Source organism: Pezoporus occidentalis, unplaced genomic scaffold (assembly GCF_034315485.1).
Source record: "Pezoporus occidentalis ecotype Australia unplaced genomic scaffold, CSIRO_AGI_Poc_V1 ctg172, whole genome shotgun sequence".
Classification (NCBI taxonomy): domain Eukaryota; kingdom Metazoa; phylum Chordata; class Aves; order Psittaciformes; family Psittacidae; genus Pezoporus; species Pezoporus occidentalis.
The window spans coordinates 1,959,223-1,977,286 of NW_026913554.1; the positions used below are offsets into that span (position 1 = coordinate 1,959,223).

The 18,064-nt window shown below is 41.8% G+C and overlaps 1 protein-coding gene across 1 annotated transcript in view; it reads left to right on the forward strand.

Moving 5' to 3' along the window:
* The window catches only part of FRAS1 (Fraser extracellular matrix complex subunit 1), a 156,383-nt gene that overhangs the window by 103,882 nt on the left and 34,437 nt on the right, over nucleotides 1-18,064 (forward strand). The window contains exons 27-31 of the mRNA XM_062614161.1: nucleotides 1,030-1,114; nucleotides 3,876-4,202; nucleotides 9,685-9,838; nucleotides 12,844-13,022; nucleotides 15,548-15,664. Coding sequence (XP_062470145.1) covers nucleotides 1,030-1,114; nucleotides 3,876-4,202; nucleotides 9,685-9,838; nucleotides 12,844-13,022; nucleotides 15,548-15,664 — 862 coding nt within the window. The remainder of the gene's footprint in view (nucleotides 1-1,029; nucleotides 1,115-3,875; nucleotides 4,203-9,684; nucleotides 9,839-12,843; nucleotides 13,023-15,547; nucleotides 15,665-18,064) is intronic.

Sequence of the window (18,064 nt, forward strand, 5' to 3'; positions counted from 1 at the left end):
GTGAAACACACTCCTCACTGCTGTTAAGTAAAGTACCAATATACTTATACTGTATAAATGATGGTGCAAAACTTTTCTGCTGTAGATTTTAAACTGACATATTAGTCTGGTTGTTACAATAGTTTCTTCATCCTGTAAGGAATATGCTCAAATGATGTCACTGCTGTGCTCTGCCGCACAGTCTGCATTCAACCATCATTCCTTTGCTTACAATATGAGGTCTATTAGTGTCCTGTGATAATTAGTATGATTAGTAGCTGGCTTTGCTTAACATTGCAGGCATGTTGCAAGGAAACAGATTTTTCCTGCTGCCAGGCAATAAGCCAGTCATCCTGCCAAATTTCACACTTAATTTACATCACCATAAAGCCTTGGGACTAGACTGATGCCAGTGGAATTGTTCTACATTTATGCCTGTATATATTAGGGTGTTCTTTGATCCGCTGTTTTCAGTAAGACTTTCAGGGTGTCGATGCCAAGGGTCGGCTTATGTTCACTAGACTTAAGGCATGTGTTTGTGTAACATGCCTTTGAGGTTTTTTTTCTGTCCAGTAGTCACAATGAAATGTCAGGATCTTGTCTTGTCAAACATAGCTATTTTATGGTCAAGGTTATTGGGTGACATTATTGAAAAGTGAATAGGAAGCCAGAATGATGAGAAGTGGGAGCTTCTGTTCCAAAGCCAGATAAGTGACATTTTTCTTTAGCAGCAAATAGCTGACATTTAGAATTGATGGTTTATCTTGGAGATACCATCCTGTGTGGGTAACATTAGTTAAAGGGAAATGAAGGTATATTATTGCATAGCTAAAGGTATTTTGTTACATGTTGCTACTGTTGTGAATCTTCCGGGAAAAAAAAAAGCCAAACAAAAAACTATAAAAACATAATTGAAAAAGGAAAAAAAAAACTTTAAACGTTCTGTCACTAAGCTAGTAATTTTTACTAAATATATATTTTTATCATTATTGAGTCCTTCAAGAGCACTTCATTAATTCATATTATCCTGTATTTTGGCTTGTTGTTTAGGAAAGGACAGTTTTCCTTGAAAGTCAGTGATCAACAGTTCTTCTCCCATCCTGAGGTGGTCAATGTTCAAGCATTTTCAACACAGGTAATGCAACAAAGCTTGGAAAAAAAACCAGATTTTGTACCATTTGGAGCCCTGATTTCTTGCAGTGATAACAAAGGAGCTGGGCAGAACCTGAACTGAAGTTCAGGTCAGGCAAATTAGACTCACATTTCACTTAGTTGAGAATCAGCCAAGAGTCATGTGGAAGAACTGGGCTTGGGGTAAGTGGCTCAAGAAGCTGGCCCTTGTCATTTTGCTTGTACGGGGAATTGTAGCTGTGCAATTGTAGAGCAATTATCAGTGAGGGCTAAGGAGTCCCAGCTGTTCAAATTACTCTTTGGATCTGTGGATGGTCTAGTTCAGTCTCTTACTGCAGGGCAATTGAATCATGATTGATTCCTGTGGCAGGGATGCTTTGACAATCAAGAGCACTTATTTAAATGCCCTCTTCTAGAACAGTTGGGAATTAAATCAGCATGAGCTATTTAAAGTGTGTCTCTTAAACTGCTCACCGTTTCTAGGAAAGTTGATGGTATTGCCAAGTGTCCATGTCCTTAATGTTAATGTCATTTAAAATCTGTAGCATGATACTGTGGCGATGCCTCACCTAAGAGATGGTGTACAGACAGTACATTCGTGACTCCTTCTCTAAGGCTCTCTAAAAGGCAAGGTATGAAGAGATGTGCAAGATACGCATTAAGGGAGGGGGCACAGAATTACAGAAAGGAGGAATTGTTCAAGCCCAGACTAGCTGTGAGCGTCAGCTCAGCCTACCATCCCTCTGGACAGGCTTTGATTCCCACTCAAGCTACAAGACTTGCAAGGGCAGTGGATGCGCTGGAAATTCCTGGCCCTGCTTCATGCTTGCTGCTGGTCCTGCTGCCAACGAGTTCACCATGGACTCATTGTAATGGGGTCCAGGTTTCCAAGGGGGCTTTGCAGTGTGCACTGAGCTTTTCATCATCATTATCTCTCTTTTCATCATCATTATTATTACTACATTTTGCTTTATTTCAGTATTAAGCTGTTCTTATCTCAGCCCATAGGTTTTACCTTTTTCCAGTTCTCCTCCCCATCCTACTGTAGCAGCTGGGTGGTACTTAGTTGCTGGGTGGGATTAAACCATGACAGATAGCTTTGCTTCAGCTGAAGTTGTTGTGGCTACTTGGCGTATTCTAGCAGCACAAAGAAACTTTAAAGTGCAGATGAGAGTCTGCTACTCTTAAGGCCCATTTACATCCTCAGAGGGGCATTAAGTAAGTTGATAAAACTAACTGGAAATCTGGTGATCAGCCTTTCTCTCCTAGCGCTGACTCCTTCCTGCCTACAAGCCTAGCTCAGCAGCCATCCTCACAATGAGTAACTTAAGAAATGCATTTCTTTTAATCATTGCAGCAGTGAATGGGTTTGTCTGAAGCTGCTGATGCTGTTCTGTGCTTCATTGCACTTTGTTGCTTTTAATCATTATATTCCATAATAGTCATTCCATAACTTCCAGAAAGTGAAAGTGTTCTAGTTTGCCCTTTAGTGTAAGGCAAACTGTGGATATGGATCCTGTTGTGTGTATATTGATTCTTGCTGGTGCTGAAATCTTTGCTGAGGCTAATCGCTTGTTTACCACAGTGGGATATTCACCTAAGTAAGAGCTCTAGTCACTGCCCCAGAATACATAACTGAGGTTTAATGATAGGAATTTTGCCTGCTGATCCTTAATAACCCTGATAAGTTGTACACAGGTGGGATGGCAGCAGTTAGGTCTCTGATAAATGTTCCCAGGGTTCACCTGCCTCCTGAGTCAAGGTATTACTGATGGCAAATGCTGTTTATTAGGATCAATAGAGACTGCAGATTTAAACTTTCTTGACAACAAAGAACTAGAGAACTGATTTAAACCAGCAGAAATTTGGACTCTGACTGATCTTCGTTCTGGGTAGAATAAGGCTGTGGAGTCCTTGAAAATAAGTAAGTAACGATGCTGATGACACCTAGTTTTGCTGTCTTCAAAATGAACTTTATCAGTTGAAGGCAAGCAAAACACATCCTTCAGTGTTAGCTGATTGACTTAGAAGTGTTAATGCAAGCTTCTGCCTCTCAGCTTGATTCACTGCTGTTATCATCCTGTGTAGGTTATTCTCCATCTCCTGGCATTCTTCCTTGCTTCCTTTTTTTCTCTCTGCAACTCATTTTACGCAAGATGTGTGGGGTCTTATTTCCCCATCAGTGCTCTGAAGAATTTCTAAGTTACCAAAGCTCTAGGTTATACACAGGAAGAATGTGGTGTGTCTCCACCCCCCCCCCCCCCCCCCCCCCCCCCCGAAATGATTATTTACAGGCATGAATCTGCAGCATTTGAGGTGCCTGCATTCCAGTTGAGCCTGTGGACATGCATGTAATGTGTAGACCTCCCAAAATAGTTGGGATCCGGGTTTCCATTTGAATTTCCATGGGTGGTAGTAAGGCGAAGCTGTATCCTTTATCTGTTACCTGTGCAGAGGGCAAAGGCAATATAGACTAGCTGATAACTGAACTGCTTTCTATATAAATGTCCTTTTCGTTTTTTTGAATCTTTCCTAACCTTGCTGTTAGGAGAATCTTCTTTTAATGTAGCTAAATCAGTCTAAATTGCTAGATCTGCCCGCTGGGGGGGAAGGTGTGAAGAGTGATTCTCTGCTGCTTAGAAACAGGAGGTTTTCAGGGATGAAGTGAGCATATTTTCTTAACCCCACATTTTTCATTCCAGACTTTGATCGTGATCAAATTTATATGGTTTAGCAAACACCTAAGAGCTGCTTTTGTGTTTCAGGCCCCATATGTGTTCAGGAACGAGGCTCTCCTTATCCACAGAGGGGAAATTGGAACTGTAACAGAGCAGTTGCTTTCTGTGAGAGACAGCGACAATCCTCAGGATGTTGTGCTGATGGTTCTAGAGCCTCCACGTCACGGGCAGCTGATCAGAGCTCCTGGGAACTTGGCTTCTGCAGTCCATATGTTCCACCTGGATGACCTTGCCAGTGGGCTGCTGAGTTATGCTCATGATGGTTCTGACACCCAGGATGATGCCGTTATTTTGCAAGTCAGTGATGGGTACCACTTCCAGAACATCCTGTTCCACATTAAGATTGTTCCCAAGGTATGTGCTGTGACATAGAATCATAGGCTGGTTTGGGTTGCAAGGGACCTTAAAGAGCATCCAGTTTTAACCCTTTGCCACAGGCAGGGACACCTTCCACTAGACCAGGTTGCTCCAAGCCCCATCCAACCTGGCCTTGAACACTGCCAGGGATGGGTCAGCCATGGCTTCTCTGGGCAACCTGTGCCAGGACCTCACCACCTTCACAGGGAAGAACTTCTTCCTACTAGCTAATCTAAATCTCCCCTCTGTTTAAAGCCACTCTCCCTTGTCCTGTCCCTACCTGCCCCTGTCTAAAGCCCCTCTCCAGATTTCTTGTCAGCCCCTTTAGGCACTGGAAGCTGCTCTAACATCTCCTGGGAGCCTTCTCTTCTCCAGGCTGAACAAGCCCAGCTCTCTCAGCCTGTCTTCGAAGAAGAGCAAAGCCTAGCAGTGGCAGGCAAATTAGATATCTGGAGAAGTATCATTATGTCCCTGAGGTGTCACTAATCCTGCATTACTGACAGGCTCTGGTCAGAGGCAGGAGAAAGCAGTGGATTGATTGAGTTTTGGAGTTCACGTGAATTTTTGGTTTGCGACAGGAATGGTTCAGCTCCAGTTTTGCCACTTTGACAATGCAAAATCCATAGTTACTTGATAAAAGATTTTCTGGAGTTGCAGGTGAGTTTTGTACTGGTGAGGGCAATAAATAAGTGAACAAATGGAGTGGATGGCAAGGAGGGAGGGCTGATGAGATAGGCAAATCTCTCAGACTGAAGTGTGTGTGATGGGAAACAAAAGGACCATGCATGAACTGAAACAACTTGACTATTAAGGTCAATCACTGGTACTTTGGTGGTGGTGGTGTCTTCCAAGGTCAGGAGTTCTGCTCTGCTGAAATCTTTCACTTGTTGCATCTTTGTGCCTGATAACTTCCCTAAGGACAAGGAACAGATACCTAAATTCAGAAATTATTCAGGAGTACTTTATTTTTTATTTCCTGCTTTTATTGCAGTTCATAATTATACAGTGGTGGTTTGTCTCTTCTGTCCAAATACAGACAGGGAGCAGCTTTTTGAATTTTCAAGTGGCACTTGATATTAACTTTTATAGAGATTACAGAAGTCAAATTAAAAGCAGTGGTGCTTTTAATGCTTTCCATTTGTTTATTAAACAAACCCCAGCCAAACAAGGTGTGAAAAACATACATTATGTGGTGTGGAACCTTGACAAAAATAAAGTTGCTAAAGTACTCATAAGCATTTCATTTTAATATTGTAATAAAATAGAAGGAAAAAAGAAAGCTGAAAATTCCCTTATCCTTTAGTTAATGGGGAAGAGTGATGAAAAACAGAGCTGTTGATCCACTATTTTCAGTGTTTTTATATGTGTGGATCCGAGAATTACACCATCTTTGAGTGCTTTCACTCAATGAAAAGGAATCAGGAGGCATTACCCTTTTGACCTTTTCTCTGCCATATTAGACGTCTTTCACAGCAACTTGGGCATGAACATTTACAACCACTACATGGGTCTGGGTATTTAGCACAAGGGGAGCCTGATCCCATTTGGACCCTGAGGTGCTCCTGAAGCTGCTCTAGTAATTAATGCTCATTAGAGACATGACTCACCCATCAGTCTCGGAATGAAAAAGCTGCTTTCAAGGCTGGTGCTGACTTACTAGATTCCTGGAATAAGAGCGGCCCTGCCTCTGCTGTCTTCACCCACATCACTCCCTAAGGAGCCTGTATCAGATCAGAAGGACTGTAAAAAAGCTTGGACAGGCTCTGTGTTGTTCATAACACGTCTTTTCTTTTTTGCTGTTGATTAAGCAGGTTCTTGTAAATGCCAGTGAGGGTGAATTACTACGTCTAGTTTCTTTTATTAGCTGATTTTGTGCTCCTGTGTCTCTCATTATCTAAGTCTCTCTGTGCAGTCCTTGGCTACAGAGAAGAATAAAGGTGGTGACAGAGGTGAGAGTGGAGCAGCTTTTAGTATGAGGGTAGAGCTGGCAGATACCCAGCTCCTGTCTCATCCTAATTGCCATCTTTGTGGAATAGCTTTGGGAGCTGGAATGCATGCAGGGTCTGGTTCTGAAAAGGTGCTGTTGAGGCACACACATATCAAGACATTTGGTTTTTTTTCCCCTTGTTTTTCATCAAAGGATGCTCAAGAGCCCAATAGGACCCTGGGTGTAGGTGTGGAAGCTCAGGGTGTGGGTTTTTTTAACCACATTCCTTATCTTGTTGTAATGTACTGCTGGATGTTCTGTATAGTAAGTCTTGGTGTGAAAGGACCTTTTTAGGATTCCTATTTAATGAGTTCAGGCATTAATCTGTAGGAGCACTGTGGTGAAAGTGTAAAAACATAAAGGACAACAACATTCCAAATATTATGAATCAGAAGGGCTTGCTTCTTCACAACAGTTGTGCCTTGTTTTCTGCAAGGTGCTTTTTGTAGCCCCTTTGGTTCCTAACAGCCTGCTTCTCCCATCCAAACTCTTCGTTTGATCTACTGCAGTCTGAACAGCTGGCCTCTATTTTGAGAGCTCTTCATAAAGATTTGCACTGCTGTTTATCTTTGTTGACATTCTTGAACAATTACAGCTTCTGTGAAATGAATTTGAGAACTGCTGGTGCTTCATTTTTTGGCAGAGCACCACCAGTGGTGCTCCAATGGGGAATTAGAAGCCCGTGATCTAGAAAATTGATCAACAGGCCTACATACTGTAAGTCAGAGAAGGTCAGGTGTAACCACATGTGATTTGCTCATTGCTGATGGGATGTGGAAGCCTTTCTTTCCTGAGAGGCTGGGAGAATGCAGGGAAGAGACTCAAGATGTTTATTTTAGGGCTGTGTTGGACCTCTAGAGGAGATCCAGATGAGGGAGGTCTCCAGGATTCTTGCAAGGAATTTCATCACCCATTAACATTGGAGCACTCTGAACAGTTCTGGTGTTCCCAACGTAACAAGGGCACGGAGCTGTTGGAGCAAGTCCAGAGGATACCACAAGGGTGATCAGGGGCTGGAGCACCTCCTGTATGAAGACAGGCTGAGAAAGTTGGGGCTGTTCAGCCTGGCGGGAAGGCTGGGTGGAGACCTCATAGCAGCCTTCCAGTATCTGAAGGGGGCCTATAAGGATAGTGATAGGATAAGGGGCAATGGGTTCAAAATTAAACAGGGGAGATTTAGGTTGGATATAGCGAAGAAATTCTTTACTGTGAGAGTTCTTTATTCTGTGTTTCTTTAATCAAACCATTCTATGATTCTGTGAACATTCACTTAGAAATATTTTCTCTTATAGAATCATAGAATAGTTAGGGTTGGAAAGGACCTTAAGATCATCAAGTTCCAACCCCCTTGCCATGGGCAGGGACACCTCACACTAAACCATATCACCCAAAGCCTTGTCCAGCCTGGTCTTGAGCACTGCCGGGGATGGAGCATTCACAACCTTCCTTGGCAACCTATTGCAGTGCCTCACCACCCTAACAGGAAAGAATTTCCTGCTTATATCCAATGTAAACTTCCCCTCTTTTAGTTTTACCCTGTTACGCCTTGTCCTATCACTACAGTCCCTAATGAAGAGTCCCTCCCCAGCATCTCTATAGGTCCCCTTCAGATCCTGGAAAGCTGCTATGAGGTCTCCACGCAGCCTTCTCCAGGCTGAACAGCCCCAACTTTCTCAGCCTGTCTTCATACAGGAGGTGCTTCAGTCCCCTGATCATCCTTGTGGCCCTTCTCTGGACTTGTTCCAACAGTTCCATGTCCTTTTTATGTTGAGGATGCCAGAACTGCACACAATACTCCAGGTGAGGTCTTACAAGAGCAGAGTAGAGGGGCAGGATCACCTCCTTTGACCTGCTGATCATGCTCCTTTTGATGCAGCCCAGGATACAGTTGGCTTTCTGGGCTGTGAGCGCACACTGCCGGCTCATGTTCATTTTCTCATCAACCAACACCCCCAAGTCCTTCTCTGCAGGGCTGCTCTGAATCTCTTCTCTGCCCAACCTGTAGCTGTGCCTGGGATTGTTCTGAACCAGGTGTTAAGACCTTGCACTTGTCATGGTTAAACTTCATGAGGTTGGCATCAGCCCACCTCACAAGTGTGTCAAGGTCCCTCTGGATGGCATTCCTTCCCTCCAGTGTATGAACCGAACCACACAGCTTGGTGTCATTGGCAAACTTGCTGAGGGCACGCTCAATCCCACTGTCCATGTCAGCGACAAAGATGTTGAACAGGACCGGTCCCAACACCGATCCCTGAGGGACGCCACTCGTTACTGATCTCCAGCTGGACATTGAGCCATTGACCACAACTCTTTGTGTGCTGCCATCCAGCCATTTCTTTATCGACCGAGTGGTCCAAACCACTCTAAGCAGTGCATTTTGCCTGTCCTTCTTTGGAAGTGTGGCTGGTCTTTATTTTCTCTCCTCATACAAGAAATCCAAGGACCTTTCTGACCTTCTGAGTTTGTTTCCTGTTCCAGAGTTATGCTCTCTTAGGCCTGAATATGTCATGGTGTGTTCAGATCAATGAGGTCAGAGGGAATTTGCCAGAGGGAAGTTACATATACTGTCAGGGTTCTCATGGCAGCTGGCAGAGGGTCTGGTTTTCTTCTTCACTGTTCTTTATAAAAATAATAGACCTTTGTGCTGGGAAACTCTTGACCTGACACAGTCTGAGATCATATAGGTGGCATATAAGTGGCATATAAGAATAAACACTGTGCAAAATAGGTGTAATACAAACTACATGGGTGAAAGGTGCACAACAGATGTCAAAATGGAGATGGGAAATCATCCTTTAATGGGATTCTTGTTCACAAACATCTTTCTAGCCCTCTCTACTGTCTGCTGCAGATTCAGAAGAACATAGTAATAAGGCATTTATCAGTTTTGGAGTGACACACAATTATGTGCAATAGTAAATGAGGATGATCAATTCTATGGAGCAGTCAGGACTTTGACTGACTTTGCAGTTCACCACAGCCAGTTTCAAGGTGAATGTGCAGAAATCAAGAAAAGAAGTCACATTTACAGCAATTGGACTTATAAGAAAGAACCAGAACACAGAAGAGGTCACGGGGATTTTGGTTGCCTGTCCAACAGAGCATAAGCTAACAAAGTAATTTAGAGCTAAAAAGGGATAATAAAATCCTTGAATGCCAAAGTAGTGTTACTGAAGTACATGAAAATGATAGTGAAGCCATTACTGCATCCGGTCCTCATGTCCGCATGTTAAGAAGCTTGACTTAATATGATAAATATTTATTTGGGAAAAAAAAAGCCACAGGAGTAATTTGATGTTGATAGTAGTGAATTTTCGACTGTGGATAGGTGAAGAATGCACAGTTGTTTCTTGGAGCAGACAACCGGGGTTGAATGCATAACAAATTCCAAAATATTCTGCTTGATCCTTTTCACTTGAAAATCTGTTTCCATGAGTGCAGCATTGTTGACACTCAGTTAAGCCTTTTTTTCTGCTGTCTCCCTAAATGCAGAGTGACAGAAGCCCTCGTCTGGTGACAAATTCCCTGGTGTGGGTTCCCCAGGGAGGCATGCTGCAGATCTCCAAGACCATTCTGCATGCTGAGCTGCCCGGTGTTCGTGACTCCGAGATAACCTACACCATCATCAAGGACCAGCCAAGACATGGTAAATACCTCTGGAGTGTTGTGACAAAGCACCTGTAGGGTGTTGCCTTTCACCCCACATGCACGAGGATGTCCATGTGCTAAATAAAAGTGCAGAGTTCTAGTTACTTCTGGGGGAGAGGGTGTTCTTCACAGGCCCATGTGAATGTGGCTTTTCCATTGTATTTTTCCTACAACAAATAGCATTTGAGGGGATATTTCGCTGTAATAATATGCCGAGTAAGTGCTGCTAACCTCATCTTTTTCCAGTTCAAATGGGCATGCAGAGGAATGAAGCGCTATTGTCCTGCCTAGTCATCTGCAACTGTGTTTCTCTAGCAGTAGTGAAATTCTGGTGGTTTTATAGCCTTGTGAGAGCAGAGTCTTACTGCCAAAAGATAATATTCTACAGTGAATGTCTGGTTTAAGAGGAGCATAGGGTAATAGAAACTGCTGAGCAAAAGTTTACTGTGGGGAGCTGGAGAGCTTTGTAAATTCCATGACACTTGATTTAACTTTTGTTAATGAAAGGGGTTATTGAGTCAGGCAGAAATTGGTGACATCTACATATAATTCTTGTCTCCAAATTCTTCTGAGAGGCTCTGATCTCATCTGTCACAATAATGACTTCCACGAGCAGCCCCATGCATAGGACTGCTGCTTATCTTCTGCAGAGTATCTTCTGGATCTAGGCAAGGGAGGTGTGTGGAAGGTACTGGGATTTGTGGCTGAGATACAAACTGAGAGAAAGTGGGTGGACAAGAGAGATGTCATATGTGTATGGAAGGTTAATATAGACAGAAAAATGACGTTTTCCTGCTCAGCATCACCATTTTCTCCACTAGAACCATGTCTTTTAATAATACATTTTGCACTTCCATGAAATTATATCATTGCTTTTAATTTGCTGAGCTGCATAAAATTAGAAGATCCCATTAGCAACCTCAGTGCTGTTTTTTTGCCTTTTGCTGTAAGGATAGTCTGGTTTCCGTAACAGCTGCCAGTACTTGATGGAAACATAGATTATGTTATTTTTGCAGTTCAGAAGAGAAGTAATTAATTTGTATTTCCCCTCTAGTTTTCTGCAGATGAAGGACTGACTTCTCATTTTTAATAAGCATTTATATGAAAACAAGAATTTTTCCCTGAGGAGCTTGTCTCCTGCTGCCTAACCGTAACTGAAATTTATAAACCTGTATTTGTATCACCATAATTAGCTCTACTGTAATTAATTGCAATAACACAAATGGGTTTGTAGCTGCAGGTGAGCAATAAGCAGTAAAAATCAATGATCTTCAAAATTTTATCTAAAATGCCATTTCACAGAAAGGGAGGGAAAAAATAAGACAGAGCAATGTAGAAAATGGTTCCTGAATAAATGAGGGCTTATCTGCCTATCTTAGGATTTGACTAAGGGAAAAGATATTCTTGCCTGTAGAAAATATATAATTTGATTTTTAGATAGAAAGGAAAACCACTTTAGAATTAGCTACTGCATTCCTGTATGTGTAGCTACAGGGTGTGTGGACAAAGAATGCTTCTTGCTCTTTACTTCAAGACTCTGAAACCAAACAAAAGGGGTATAATTAGGGAAGGAAGATCTCTGTCCAGATCCCTTCCTCCTGACGTGCACAAGTTTCATGTTCATGTGTGTAACCTATGAACAGGTGCTTTTATACTTTAAAAAAAATAAATGTTTCAAATGAAGTGGTAATCATAAACTATATAAGTAAACATTACAGAGTTGTTCCTTCTAATAATGATAAATATTAATTTATAAGAAGACACATACACCTGCATCTTGCTTTAAAAAGCTATTATGTTCTGATTGTTTCTTCTTATACTTTGGGAGGGGTAAACAACTTGCAGGCCCTAACTCCTTTGGGTATGTGATTAGCATCTTTCAAAATCACACAAAAGATTAAAGTGGTGAACTCCCATGAGCAAAAGCACAAGTTTAGGAATGTAATTAGGGCACCGATAAGGGAATATTAGCATAGAGTTTGATGATAAAATGGAAGTATATTTCATCTTGCTGAATTATATTTTTATTGCTCGAACTGTTTGAGGGTGTGTTTGGAAATGAAATGGGAGAGCTTAAGATGAATATTTTGCATAACAGAATGATTAATGCTGTAAAGAGAGTTGAAGTGATTTATAATATATGTGGCTTCTAAATTAGTAGCCATGAGGGATATGTTCGAAGACTGGTGGAAAAGCACAATATACAACTAATAAGTAATTTAAAGAGCAGATAAATTTTATATAGTCAAGAATAGTACAGATAGGGGAAAGAGGGTATAATTTTTTCACAGATTGTATGTTAACTCCAAGTCAAGTAAATTACATTGTAAAATAGAAAAATATGCCATTTGTTTCAATACTGTAGCTCTTTGTCAGATTTTAATTTCCTTTATGTGTGTTAGGAAAAATGTTCACATCAATGAAATTGATGACCAAATGTTGATAACCTTTTGTTGGTGAGTAGCACGTGGCTCTTTGAGTAATTTTATAAATAGAACATTAGTAGTGACATCAAAATCCAATCCTTGCAGGCATCTGTGAGGAAAGCTGATAATGAGTGGGACATGCCCCCATCCTGCTGTGCTGTTCTCTGTCATATCTACAGTAAAGGCACTGATATTTCAGTTCTGCTGAGAATCTAATGCAAAAATAAGCTGGATGTTAGAGATATAAAAGCTACATACTTTTGGAGTAAGATCTACAAACCAGGTCCTTTATCTGTTCAAGAACTCTAAGATTTCTGTTCAGAAAAGTTGGCTGAGTATACTTTTTGGTATAATAAGTCCCCAAAAGAGCTAGCAAAGAGCTGACCTTGAAAAAATCAGCATACTGTATTCTGATACTGAAGCTGTACCCTTGAGGGGAAGATGGATAGTCTGCTGCAATGCTATTTAACCTTGATTGCGCCTCATTCTTGTCAACTCATTAGTTGATGAAAAAGCATGTGTTCCTCCGTGTTTTCTCGCAAGTTGTGCCCTGGCTGTTCATCTTTGCTTTTCCCAGGTGAAGTGGTGCTTCTGGTTCCAATGCCAGCAGATGGCCCAGCAAACTCATGGCAGCTTTTGCCTGGTGGAAGAGCAGCCTCCCCTACATCTTCTTTTACCCAGGAGGACATCAACGAAGGCATTGTGTGGTACAGGCACTCTGGATCTGAAATAGAAAGTGACTCCTTTCAATTCCAGGTACTCCTCATCATATTCATGGGGAGAGTCACACAGCAGTTCTGGCATTTTTGTCTGAGATTACTGTCTGCTGTTCCCTGTACATTGTGACCCAAAGCTTTAATAGAGACACATACATGTACACATACATGCACACACAAATAGGTGTGTAAATATGTATGTGTAAATATGTATTCACATACAGACTTACGTGTGTATGGGTGCATGCTGCTTGCCTGTAGATGAATGTGCTTATATGTCAGGATGGATGCAGCCCGTCGTTGTATTCATGGGAGTCTCTTACTCATGCACAAGAGAGCTTTTGCTGCATGTGGACCCCTAGGCTTTAATCTGTGGCAGTGAAGCCAGCCAGCTACCCATACTGTTGAGCGATGTGCAAGGGCATTAACCTTCTGGGTGTCAAATCACAGGCCATATTGCAAATCTGAAAAAATTTTGTCTGTCAAGTAGCATCTAACATTTAAGCTGTTAATAGCTGGCCTGTTTTTCTGTGCAATTCCAACTCAGGGAGGAACGGGGTTTTGTAAAAAAGAAAGGATGTTGTCCTAGTGCCTTCTAGCTTGTCTGAGCCGGAAAGTTCTCTGAGATCAAGAGTCCCCAGAGTTAACAGGCAAGCAGATCTGCACTTACAACTTCCAAAAGATGAAACCAGTAGGCTTGTAACAGCCCATCAGTATGACAGGATGGCAGCATGTTGCCTGTCCTAGATAATCCTCCGAGTGCTGGATCTTCATGGGGAGACCCTTACAGAGGTCCCCTAGTATCCCTGTGATCCAGACATCTGTGAAAGGGCTTCCCTGTGCGAGGTGTGTTACTGCATCTCATATCCTGGCTGTTCTGATGCACCATTTGCAGTTCAGGAGGTTCAACCCCTCGATCTTGCATGGCGACTACATAGCCCTGTCATAAACCCTGTAATATGTACTCCAAGCACAAAGTCTTCTGAATGCCTGTTTGTAGATTGTTTTGCAACCCCCAAAACCAAGCAACCCTCCTACTTTCTGCAGTCTCTAAGCTAATAATTCAATTTTTGCTAGAGTATTTCTTCTTGCAAACAGACAAAAAGGTGCAAATACTCCCCAGCAGATGTAACACTACAATAAATTCCATCTCCCTACAGGTTGTAAAATTCCTTAGACAGGTCCTTGCTGTTTGCTTGGAAAGTTTAACAGCCTCCCCTAATGCTAAGCCTGTGTGAACACTTGCGCATGGTATTTGTTACATCTGGTTTACAAGTCAGAAGCTATTACTGTAGCACCAGAACAGCAATTAAGGTAATTTCTAAAGTAATTAACATAAGTGATAATGAGGAATTTGTGAGCGTCAATGTTGAGCAAGCTAATCTTTAGCTTAATTGCTACATTCCTCGTATAGAGTATGCATTTTGCATAAGCTAAATGTTTGGGTTTACTATCTTGGAGCAGCAGCAATAACTGTATGGAGAGCCCTACTGAGAAAGAAAGTGGCGATGGCCTTGGTCACATCGGAGATGAGAACACATCTGTCCAAGTCTTGAACCGTCCGTTGGGGCATCTCAGAAAGTGTTGACACCTTGTTTTCATCAATATACTGGCAATTACCAGGCAGATGGCATCAACTGAAAACAGGGCCAGCAAATGGCTAAAATAATTTCTTTCACTTCAGCAGAGCATGCATTTTTATGCATTTTTAATGCATTTTCTTGAAATTAAGTTTGGGCTAAAGTCCATTCTTGTTTACAAAATGCTCTATTGGTTTGAAGCATGAACTTCAATCCCTACTGAAAGATAAAGCTGTGACTGTGTCCAACAAAGAAAGAGGGTGTAAAGGGTGCTTTACAAAGGGTGCTTGCCTTATCTCAGGATTGCTGTGAACATTTGCAGGCTTATCTCTAGGGATGGTTCGTAAAATTTCCTTTGATTTTTTACAAATTTAATATCGTTACTGCAGGTTTGCCATTTTGATTTAGATTCTATTGACTTAACCTTGGTGTTTTAGTGGGATATGGAAAATATTTATGTGTCTCTGAAACACAAGCACAGTTTGTCTGGGGAGATACTGGGATCACAGGGAGTCACTGCCAGTGCAGTGCTTTTTATTAAAAGACCAGTTATTTTCACCTTGTCAGCACAACCAGTGGTCATTTTAAGGTGGGAAAAAGGTTTAAAAAAACTTTTTTTTTTCATTCCTGTGATGAAAAGTTCCATTAAGGTGTACAGACAGTTGAAGTAAAATTCAGTAAAACTATGGCAGTGACTGGGGGAAGCAGGAATGAACAGCAGGTAGGGAACTGACAAACAGATACCTTTCTAAATGTTAATAAAGAAATCAACCATTTCTAGATTGTGCAAGCAGTAATGGTTAGTATTTAAAGGCCTTAATTCCCATTCACTACCATTCATGTATGCTTTGGGTTGGTATCTACTGGAAAGGTATGTCATTGCCTTCCCAGATCAGGGGAAGAGCAGAGGGAGCATATGAAACTGGTCTAGAAATGCAGTGGTGTCCTCTGCCAGGTATCCATTCATCTAATCTTTTCTTCCCAGGTATCTAGCTCTACCAGTCCACAGTCCAGCTTGCAAAGCCATGTCTTCAATGTTGCAGTTCTCCCACAGACACCCAGAGCTCCTCAGCTTTCCCTTGGCTCCTCTTTGCACATGGCTGTAAGTATGAACCAACGCCACTGGTTGATGGTTTCTGTGTTCCCACTCGTCTCGCAGCACTGCACAGTGACCAGAGCCCACATAAAGCAGTTGCCACTGAGTGTTCATTCTTCTACTTGCTATTACCCGTGCTATTGTGTTTGATTCAAATATCAAATTAGATCTATGAAACAGGGTATGTGCACCAGATAGGTGGCTGAAGTAGAAATGGAAAAAAAGACAGGTTAGAAGAGTAAAGACAGGGGAGAAAATAGCCATGAACAGTTGGAAATCTCAATATTATAAGTTCTGAATGTATAGATTGGAAAGGAGAGGGATGTTAAGGTGTTTAACATCTTTTTATGGAATTCTTACCCTTTCCTGAGAAGCATTAGGAATGGCCGGAGTGAAAAACTGTGGGTTAGAGAGACTGTAGTGAATAGATCTTGCCAATAATACCACAGTAAACTATCAGAACTGTAGACCACCCACATCAGGAGGTTTTCATTCATCATTCTGACATCAGAAACATAGATTATAATGTATGTGGAAAACATTCAGACAAGCACTGCATCCATGGAACTGAACCTTTTATTCCACCATCAACTCTGGGAGTGAACATTTTGATAAGAGTGGTCTCCTAATGTAATTCTTTTCCTAAGTGTGTTGATTGGAAAGATGACTTGGAAGTTTAAAGTTGGTTTTGTGAGCTCTCAGGCTTTGGTGCATGCCTTTTCCATGTCCCCATCACACGTGGGTGAATTCCAGCATTCTTCTTCTCTTGCTTGTCTGCTGTTTTTTGATTCTGCAGGGAGGGATCCCAAGTGGGCTAGAGGCGAGCTTCAGGGCTCAGCGCCCAGGTCACCCATTGGGATGCACAGAGAGCCAGGACCCCAGAGGCAGAGTTTGATTTAGACATCATCCTTGCCTCATAGCTTTGTTGTGTTGAGAAAGCAGAGATGAGGACTTACAAGAAACATGGAAAGAGCAGGCAGAAGCTGCATGCAGGGAGAGGGAGAGCTGGGTCTATGAACTTGAAGACAGCATGCAGTCATCTTTGGTGTTACTCATTCCTGATGATTTATTTAGAGAATGTGAGGTGCCAGCCATACACTCAGCATTATCAAACAGAAATCCTGTGCCTTTGGGCAGACAAAAGCACCCTGAGAGGCAGTGCAGGAGGGTAGGTGTGGCAGACCTCCCAGGGGCAATGGGTCTCAGGGAGGAGCCACATAAGGACAGGTGAAGGGCTCCTAAACCAGTACAGCCTGCCAGGTGTGGGACCAGGAAAAGCCAAAGGAAGAGGTGGGAGAGGGATTAGTGAAAATTTCATGACACAACAGCCTTGTCAGGGTTTAAAATAGTGGTGACCTTTCCCAGGCAATAATAAAATATGCTCAGACTGCTACTTGGAGCAATAGCCAGCAATGTATCTTTCTGCTCTTGACTTTCTGTTGTTGTTATTATTGATAAAATTGATGGGAGAGATATCTGGCTGAGCCATGCACTGCTGGATTTTATAGCTAATTACACACTGCAAAATCCAATAGTGCCATAAAATACGTTTTACTGAGGGGCCCCTTAAAACCTGCAAGTCCTTCCTTTGGGAGAGACAAATAGGCCTTGGAGGCAACTATGAAGCAACCATAACCTTAAATCTTTCCATTATAAAATTGCACTTCCTTGCCTCAGCGTGACTTGAGTTCTGTTCATTCGTCTTCAGACTCCTTCAAAATTAGTCTGTCTTCTTGGCTGAAGAGAAAGCACAAAATGTTAAGTGTTTCCAAGTGAAAACCTGTAACGTGTTGCTGAACCTGATCATTTCATGTTCCAAAGCAGATGAATTAATTGCCTCTGTTTTCAGTTTAGTTTGTTCTCTCCATATTTTGTTCATGATTATGAAATGAGCTGGATGCTTTTCATACCCAGCTGAACTGTTTAATTCTGTGACTTCTCATAGCTATTAATTCCACAGGATTAAGGTTCATGAACACATGCAAGTTAACTGCTTTTATGCACTTAAGTCTGTTCATTCAGCACTGTAATTCCTCTAACACACTGCCAGCCTTTAGCTAATGATGTGATTGTAATGGAATGATTAGAACATTTTTAGAGGGATTTAAAACAAAGGGAAGCTTTGATTCCTCTATATTCCAATGGAAATGGCTGAGTTGTTTCCAGGATTTCTTTCAAACACAAATCCAGTCTAACCATATCAGACTACACCAGAAAACTACATAGGCAATTAATTAGATCTTCATCCAGGGAGGTTTTGATCAAATTAGATTTTCCTGAATCTCTTCTTAGTTGCTGTAGGTCAAAAAAGAAGAGAGACTTGGTTAAGGTTCAGCCCATCCATCCCTTGTCAGTTTTATGTTTATTATATATAAGACACTTTTATGTTTATTATATTTAAGAACA